The sequence below is a fragment of the Hydra viridissima genome, unplaced genomic scaffold, assembly GCF_058129835.1.
Source record: "Hydra viridissima isolate aposymbiotic clone 2 unplaced genomic scaffold, HvirCarnegie_v1 scaffold_3, whole genome shotgun sequence".
Taxonomy (NCBI): domain Eukaryota; kingdom Metazoa; phylum Cnidaria; class Hydrozoa; order Anthoathecata; family Hydridae; genus Hydra; species Hydra viridissima.
The window spans coordinates 14668974-14678552 of NW_028324302.1; the positions used below are offsets into that span (position 1 = coordinate 14668974).

At 29.6% G+C, this 9579-nt stretch overlaps 2 protein-coding genes across 3 annotated transcripts in view; both read right to left on the reverse strand.

The window, feature by feature from the left end:
* LOC149891138 (uncharacterized) overlaps window positions 1–660 on the reverse strand; it is a 32795-nt gene extending 32135 nt beyond the window's left edge. The window contains exon 1 of one of the 2 annotated variants that reach the window (XM_090081559.1): window positions 397–660. The gene's annotated coding sequence lies outside the window, so the exon portion shown is untranslated. Of the gene's footprint in view, window positions 1–131; window positions 254–396 lie in introns of those variants that run through there. The other variant, XM_090081561.1, reaches the window with a different exon arrangement.
* Window positions 661–1815: 1155 nt separating this feature from the next.
* On the reverse strand, window positions 1816–3891 carry LOC145199756 (putative lipid scramblase CLPTM1). The gene has a single exon (XM_080074352.2). The coding sequence runs from the start codon at window positions 3836–3838 to the stop codon at window positions 1943–1945; it is 1896 nt and encodes a 631-aa protein (XP_079930478.2). The 5' UTR covers window positions 3839–3891; the 3' UTR covers window positions 1816–1942.
* Between the last annotated feature and the right edge of the window lie 5688 nt (window positions 3892–9579).

The following is a 9579-nucleotide window of genomic DNA, read 5'->3' on the forward strand; positions in this document are numbered from 1 at the left end:
ACTGAATGTTAGCAAATTCTATTCGAGAGATAGGGGTATAATACTCAACTTTTCATCTTTTAAATCGCAGAACAAAGTTTTAACAATGTTTTAAAAAAACGAGAAAAATATATTTAAGAAAAACCGTTTACCAGTCTCATGTTATTTCTAATCATACTACCATAATTCAGCATGTAGTATGGCGTTCATAAAACTAAAAACAGCTGTTCCATTAGTTATTCTTAGTTCAAAACTCGTATCACTAAGCAGTTTACGCTATGTTAAAATTTTAACACCACATCACATTTTTAAAAATATAGTGGCACTAACTTTTTACAGCAGTAATTTACAGAAAAAAAATCACATTAATTTTATGAATAATTAAATATCATTTTATAAGGAAAAAACGTAAATTACCATAACTTCCTTGTTAGAGTTGTACTTGAATTGCTTTATTTTACTTCAACGATTTTATTAAAAAAAAAAAAAAGAAAAAAAAAGAAAAAGAAACAAGCAAGTATCGTAGAATATGTAGATCTAAATCCGTTATGTATTTTTAAACATTGATTTCTAAGCTAGTTATAAACCGATCGATAAAGTAAAGATTAATTTAATAATGAAACTTGACGGCTTCGTGTCTTATTCTAATCGATTGGTTGCATACGTCACAGATCGTCGTATGACTATCGAGTTTGTTAAGTTGAGCAAATGAGAAAAAAGATTTTCGGTTACGCGGGTCGTCTGTTGTGAGTTTGTAAACCAGGGTTTCTCAGCTACTTAGGTGTGCAATTACAAATAAATTTTTAATTAATTAAGTAGATGAAATCCATAAACTTAATTTAAACTGTTACCTAAACTTACGACAAGCTCTATAAGTTTCAGAGCAGGTATTTGTGCTCTTTAAAACACATTGAAATTTAATTCTATTTACATCTTCAGTGGTTGAGTGGCAAAAGTTACTTCTAAATAAATTAATTTTGTGGACAGAAATTAACTAAAATAAATCCTTTATCCATAGTGCAACGAAACTTTTCTTTTTCTAATAATGAAACAAGTTTAATGATATCTTCGTAGATATTAGCTCATTTTGTAATATTAGAAGACGAACTTTTATTACTTTAAATTAATTTGTAACAACTAATTTTCATGTGTGGACCATTGATTCTAATAAACTCCTTGACTTTAATTTTCTGTGGTAATCTACTGTTTTAAAGAAATTACCCCCTTATTAAACTATCACTTTCAAAGTAATGTACATACCCCTAGGATGTAATGATGTGCAGGTAAACTCACATTAAATCATCAGGTGCATTGAGCTATACCTCTCATATTTGTCTAAAATTTTGTCAACTTATTCTACTAAATGAAACCAATTAAAAACTTTCAGCAAAAAACGTAAGAGATTTCATGAATTTTTGACCTGGCTTCCAAAATTTCTAAAAAATTGAATGGCTTGACACAGAATAACCCTACAGAATCTGAGCTAAAAGATAGAACTATAGGTTTTAAAAGTTGACTAGGAATTAATAAACATCTTCTTGGTTTTATGTATATATGTACTTGCATGATCAGTTACTTATCCAAAAAGTATTAAACTTTTAAAAAAAAATTTAAGGGTAATAGTTTATTTTAGAATTAGAAAAAGGGTTAAGTTTAGAACATCTGAAATCCACAAATAGCCAAATAGGTAACAACTTTATGCTTCTCTACTTGGGATGAAAAGTTCTTCTGCAAGGATATTTAAAGTTTTTCTTTTTTTTAAATTTTAAATAAGTTAAAATATTATGTAAAACGACTTTAAAAAGCCAACATAAGTATAAAAAATAACTTAAGAAATACTGAAACAATTATTCAGTTTAATGTGTAAAAAAATACAAGAATCAATTTTGCTCTAGATTAGAAATAACTTATGTCTATTACTACTACATAAAAATTAAGTATGCTAAAAAATAGTTTGAATTTATTATTCTTTTTTTGATTTTTTTTGTTTTTGAATGTCACATGGTGTAATAGCATCCTTATCTGATATTTCTTTGGCAACCTCAACTTGCTCAGGCTCACCTATCAATCCAAACTCATTGACTCGACTATGGTCAATAGGGTAAATCCATCGCTGATAAAGATATATAAAAAAGATAATATCATCACGTAAGCACCCAAGACGGTACAAGGTTGGCATTTTAATAACAAAAGCAAATATATCATCAATGAAGGTATTAAGTGCTTTATAGGTAAGCATTCTCCATGGAAGATGAGCTATGCTTTTCATTTTATAATTGATAAACAATTGTGGTGTCATCATTATAAATCCGAAGGTTAACAAGAAACCATATGCAATGTTCAATACAAAAGAATACCACCCTTTATGCTCTGAATAAAACAATGAGTAAATTGCATAACACCCCAGCAACGGAAATAAAACCCAAGATAAATATTGAAAAGCAAGACGATCATACTGTTTTGTATCTGACTGAACATAACTTGATTTGTCTTCAAAAGTAATGGCTGAAAATGGTCCCCACTTCCTTGTTGGATGAAGCCTAATATCAATAACTTTTGTAATTTTCCATGCCTCTATTAACAACCCAACAAAACAGCTAATTACAACAATAGTATTTGTTTCATTATCAAGTACATATAGTAAAACAATAAGGGATTGAAATACATTGAAGAATATTGATCTTACTGATAAACCTTCAAGTGTTTTTCGTGATTTCCAAAACTGAATATCATTCTTGAATGCTAAAAATTCAAATACACTATGCACCAAAGATACTATCACTGTTAAACCTAGTAAATATGGATTTGTTTCTTGTAAGGTCCTTTTAAGCATGTCTTGCTCTTGATCAGATTGCTCAACACTATCACCAAGATATTGATTCCATTGAGAGCGCATATTTTGAGATATATACATCTGCCATCTAAACATTGATATAGGAGCAAATGTTATATGATATTCTAGTTGTGGTGTTGTTTCATTTATTGGCATATAATCACTCACATAATTCCAGTAATCATTAACATAAAGCACTGGCTTGTAAAAATTTTCCCCTGGTAAAAATGTTATATATTGATCAAGAGGAGAAGGTACACTGTCTTTTACCCAAGCTGTTTGGTCATCTAACAAGTTCAATGTAAGATTTGGATGCCAGTAAGACATAATTTTCAAAGTTGTTGAATTAGTTTGCATAACTTTGTCTTGAGAATCAGCTTCACCAGTCAAAAGATTTTTTGTTTTATGAACTCTTTGTTTCCGATAAACTGTCATTAAATTGGTATAATTTACTACTGAATACTTTGAATAGGATTTATGGTTAGGATCAGGGGAGTATCCTTTTTTTACAATATATATATGATAATATAAAGAACCATTATTTTTTACACTGTCAGAAGCTTGTATATATCCTGATGACTTTCTTGAGCCATCACCATAAGGACCATCATACCAACTACCAAAAAAAATATTAGTTTCCTTCCATAGCAGCAGACTTTGATTTGAGAAACTATTGAAATCTTGAGATTCAGAATAGTAAATATACAAATCTAAACTGTCGCCGAGATTGAATAAATTTTTACAACTAACTCTATCAGGATGCTGTACAGCTTTAGAATCGCTGGCTTCCTTTTTTCCAGTGAAGGATTTAACAATTTGCATTACTACCCAGAATGTTACCATTTGCCATAATATTGCTTTCCATAATGGTTGTTGTGGTTCTTGCTGTGGCTGCTGTTGATCAGGAGCATTATTAATTTGGGGACTTTTTTCAGTAAGATCAGAATTATTTTGAGAAAGAGCTTTAGAATTTATACGCGAAGTAATTTTTGGTTCATTGTCTTCGGGTGTATTTTTATTCGCCATTTTAGTCAAAGACACGATTACAAAAGGCCTCTCTATATCAGCACAAATTGAAAACAAGAAGTTGTCTACGGATCACTATTAATAGATAACTCGCATTTTACACAATCAAGCGGCCAAGCTTTCTAGGGTGAACAAATTTTTAAAATAAAGTTTAGTGTAATGTTAGCCTATACCACAGTTTTACTTGTTGAATGGGGCTCAAGGAAGTTGGACCCTTTATTGTAATAATTTGATCCTGGTAACGGGATAGGGGTCCAAACTACAGTCTGCAATATGTAAATCCGTTTTCGTTCTTCCGTAAACAAACTCAAGCATATATAAAACTGCATAATGGCTTCTACGAACCTATTCAAAAATTTTGACTTTTAAGATCTAACAAAATCTTGTTGACCATCTAACTTTTATGTTGATTCTTTCTCAATTTCTAATGTGATGAGCTGGAAAGATACCAACTTTGATCTTTACCCTCATCAATATTCAACTTTGATCTTAATTCTCATTTAAAAAAAGTTGTTCAATCATTCGAGAGGCTTGTGGTATGTTAATCTTAATTTGATTATGTTAATAATTTGATTTAGTTTATATAATTATTTTTTTGATGATTTCAAGTATTTACATCATATAGGAGAACTCAACTTTTTTTTTAAAAAAAAGCCTGTTATTTTTCAAAAAAGCTATTATTTTTAGGCAAGCATAAAATGCAAGGACGTTATAAATCGTATGTCAAAAATAATACAGCCTATAGTAGGCATTGCACGTCCTAGTCGTCCATCGGATGTCTAAGGACGTCCAATGCCTGCTGGGTAAGAATAGTTGCATTTCTGGAGGTTTCATGACATCGTAAATCTAAGGATGGTAACAAAAACCAAGTAGCCCTAAAAAATTCCTTTTGAAAAAAGGATTATACTGATTATATTTTGGGATGTCCGGGGCTAGTTGCAACACAATTTTAAAAAACCATATTTATTTCCAATACTTAAATTTTAAAAATTTATTTGCTCTGTGACAAAATAGATGTTTGTGACGTAAGCGTCTGTGTCTCGTTATTTTTTTATTCGAGACAAGACAAGACGATCCTAAAATCTTTGTCCCGATTAGCGATAAATATCGAGACAATTTTAAATTTTCAGTCGAAATCCGGGACTTAACCGAGACGAGACGAGATATCCCGGACGAAATAGGAGTTTTACAATTTCCCGGAATTTACATCTTTTAACGGGGCATAACGAGACATAACGAGACATACTAGTTAATCCTTGATGTGAAATTTGAATAATGAATTTCTGGTACAATTGTCATTATTTATTTTAGCTGCTATTATTGATATTGTTATACCATCTATATAAACCCAGCTTTACAAAAATTAAGGGTAGCAACTGAAATCAGGGGGAAATAAATATTTTTGGGATAGTATTTAACTTTTTTCACTAAAAATCGTTTAAGAAGGGGATAAATGTGTCCAAGGGCTAAGTTTCTGAACATTTAATATTGTTAATCGCTGAGTTCAGTATTCACTTCTAATGCAAAAGTTTACTTTACACTCATATTTAAGGGAAAGGTTATCTAACATGTCTTTAACTTTTTTGATCTATAAAACATTTGACACTTTTTTTAAAAAGTGTAAATCTTGCAGAGACTAACAATAGAGCATGATGTTCAATGCCTAGTTCTTTTATTTTTTCTCTTTTCCTTTGCTCTCCGAGGACCACCCATTGTTTATGGGGTTTTCCTGAACAACAATGGCTACTTTTATTGTTCATATTTTCTAGAAGCTATTGGTATTCTTTTTCTATAAAAGAATCATAATTTCTACTATATTGTTTTAGTTTTTTTCTTCACTTTTGAAAAAAATGTATCTGAAGTATTCTTTATTTATGTTCTCTTTGTTAATTTCTTCAGTTTTATATGATTTCGTGAAGTAAATCCTTCCAAAATTGTAATTTATCCACTCCTAATTCACGTATATTCGGGATAAGATCTAATCTTCTTGTTGTTGTTGTTTTTAAAATCATTAATATATATCAGAAACATTTTTGAGTACTTTATATCATTTTTCACTTTACACTGTTTAACATTTTATGTTATTACTTCTTTGACAATTATCACATTACGTTTCCTATAATGTTTAAGTAAATAATGTTACTTGTATATTACAGAAAATACTGAAGTTGTTAAGTAATGCTATTTAAAATATCTAGCACTTCTTGAATAGTAAATCATTACTCAAATAAAAACATTTTAACAAATTTCTAAGTAGCATATGATGACAAAAACATGTTTCATGAAACTATATTTCATATGTTGAAACAAGTTATAATAGTAAAAAACTCAAATTCAAGAAATACAAATGTCAATGAGTCCATAAAAACCTTGTTTTCCGCCGTTTTCATTTGTTCAAAATGGCGGAAGACAAGGTTTTTATGGGTTCATTGACATTTGTATTTCTTCAAAAAATATATAAAATTAAAAGATTATCTTAAAAGTAAATATAGACTTTAATTTAGATTAAAAGTTCTCCATTTTTACTGCATAAAAATCTCTCATTTTTTAGATTTCTTTGAAAATAATATTAAAATTTTTAACTTCTTTTAACCATAAAATGTAAATAATAAGTTTTATGAAAAAACTGTTTTTACTTTTTAAATAAATGATCATTCTAATTTTATATTATTTAAAAAAGGGCACTATATTTACAAAAAAGTTGTAAGGGGTTTATTGCTATTTGAGTCACTGTGCGTCATTTCTGGCTGGCAAAAAGAAACTTGGTTGGCAAAAAATTTTCTTTACTGCGAAAGCGCGAGTTTAGATATCTAATTAATATAATTGATCTGTCTCGTAATGTTTCATAATTATCCGGGACACAATTTTTAAATTCCGAGACAAAATTTATGTCCCGATTTATAGCTTTATTCCGGCACAACCTTTTCCTTTGTCTAGTTATTTTTTTCCGGGAAATTTCTCGTCTTGTTACGCTTGTCCCGGTTCATTTCGAGAAATCGATTCCGAGACGAAGACGCTTATTGTGAAGTATTAATCCATCATTGATAGTTATAAAAATTTGTTATCTCGCGATAGTGTAAATAAAATTTAAAAACATATTGCAACTACTCCGCTCAGCGGCAAGTAGCAACACAATCCTTTAAAAATATAAACCTTGCTGAATTCTTAGAAATATTTATAATTAGTCCTGTAATTTATGTTTTATAAAAATGTTATACTTAAAAAATAACTCTGAAAGAAATTTACTGGAAACTTCCGTATGTATAATTATGTCGAAATTTATTGTAACCCTGTTGGCATGATCATTCTAATCAATGTATTTAACTATTTACCTTGAATAAATCTACTTTTTTTTTTTAGCTTTTTGTGTTTGAAAAAGATTTTTATAAATCTCATAATTTTAGCTTGTTCATATACTTTTTAGTTTACTGTAAAACCAAAAAATGCTTTAAAAATGCAAGTTAACCGAAAAAAAAAAAAAAAAAAAAAAAGGAAAAAAATGTTAAACTATTTTCAATTTTTATTTCATTACAAAATATTGGAAAGAATTCAAATCCATCAAGAAAAAATTGAACTACAACCCCCATTTTTCAGCTGTAGGTATTAAACCTAGTGAATCCGACCTCAAACTAAAACAACTTTCCTATAAAAGTTAAGAGTTTAGTGTTGAATAACAAAGTAGCACATAATTCTGTGACAGTTAGTTTTCTGATTTTTTTTTAAACTTTACTTTATTAAATTGAAAATGATTATTTCATCCTTCATTTAATCAATTTGGTAATCTATTAGTAAAGGGAACGTTAACTTTAGTCAAATTTGTTAACAAATGATAAGTAAAAGAAATATCTCTCGCTTCTAAATGTTCGCTCTTGTTTACAAAAAAAAAAAAAAGCTTGCCTGTTATTTCTGACCAATCAATTTTCAATATCACTAGAAACTTTTTATTGTGAATTAAATGTTAATTAGTTTATTATTCGTATGTATAAAATCTCACTTTCGTTACTAAAACGTGTCCCTTGTTATTAAAAAAAGGCCCATCCGTTAAATGTGTCCTGTCCGATACTGGTGTTTTAGAAGGATTTCCAAAATATATAGTTTTTTATATAATTTATGAAAAATAATCTACATTGTCTTTCACTAATAAAAACAATGGCTGTTTTTGATCTTAAAACAACATATTTCGCTGAAATCCTAACACATTCAATGACAGCTGGAAACCGGTGCTTAATGTCGAAAATACTTAGAAAATAATGTAGCACGTGATTTCTAATAGTAAAATTTTATCAATCTTGTTTGTTAGCGTCAAGCATCGCCTTTTATATATATATATATATATAAAACGAAGAAACAACAACTATGTATGGTACTTAAAGTTTCATGCCTAGCGGCAATCATCAGCCATGAAATACCTGATGATTGCCGCTAGGCATGAAACTTTAAGTACCATACATAGTTGTTGTTTCTTCGTTTTATATATATATATATATTGCTCTATTTATACAAAATATTGAGCACTCTTATACGAACAAGAGATATTGTATTTGAAAATAATACAACTTGAAATAGCTATATATATATATATATATATATATATATATATATATATATATATATATATATATATATATATATATATATTGAATGTTGCACTTGCTGAGTTGGTTAAACTTTGAAGCCGAAAAGTCAAAACAAATAATAAAACTAAAGTTAAACTTTTGTTTTATTAATTGTTTTAACTTTTTTAGCACCTCCAATGCCCTTAAATACTGACCTTCAACTCTCGGAATATTGACTCTTGGTTTGTGTGTGTGTGCATGGCCGTCGAGAGAGGGGTGGGGGTGGACGGGGACGATTCCTGGGGCCCCCTGTCTGTACAAATAACTTTTTAAAATAACTTTTAAAAGATTAAAGTAGTTTTGACTTTTAAAAGATTCAATTAACTTTTTTAACCCTAACCCTAACCCTACCTTTTACTTTAGTTTAAAATTTTTTTATCGAGCTTAAATCTTGGTTTTCTATATACTTGAAAAATCAGCCAAGGAAATCCACTATGAATTGACTTTAGCATAAATAAATAGCGTCCTTTAAACATAATTATTTGGAGGCGGTTTAATTAGTTTAAAAACGGCATCGAGGATCTTAAAAAACAAGACCGTTCTGGATCCCCAGTTAAAACCACAAAGAGCATCGAGATTTAACGGCAACTATCAACTATTAACTCCCTATTTCTTTACATCAGCTTAAAGCAGGAACACTCTTATTCTACCGTAAGAATCATTCACAATCATCGCTATCTTCAAAAACTCGAATTACGCTGGGTTCTTTTTAGCTAACGACAGCTCAAAAACCAAATTGATTAGCCTTTTACCAGCAGAATTTGGCCAATACCAACAAATATAAATGGCGGTTGTTTAACGCTTTCACGACACCAAATCCTGTATATACTTGAAACAAGTTGGTTGCAAGCAACTTCATTCATAATGGGTAGGTGTCCGAGAATAGCTTTTCGTTGAAGTTAATTTGAGAATAAATAGGCAACCGTCATGTTTAAATCGACAGACTCCCTTCTGATCAACTGCATAAATAAGAAAAAAAACCTTGGTGCTCTACCTTATGACTGTTGTTGCTGCTATTAAGAAACAATGACCAAAATCAGGCACAAAAAGATGAAAATCTTGCATGAAAACGCAAAGGTTTTCCGAAAGTACCTGAATAACAAGAGCATCCCGATAATTGACTAT

Excerpts from the sequence above, each read along its gene's own strand:
- LOC145199756 (XM_080074352.2), bottom strand. The coding sequence starts at position 3,838 with ATGGCGAATAAAAATACACCCGAAGACAATGAACCAAAAATTACTTCG.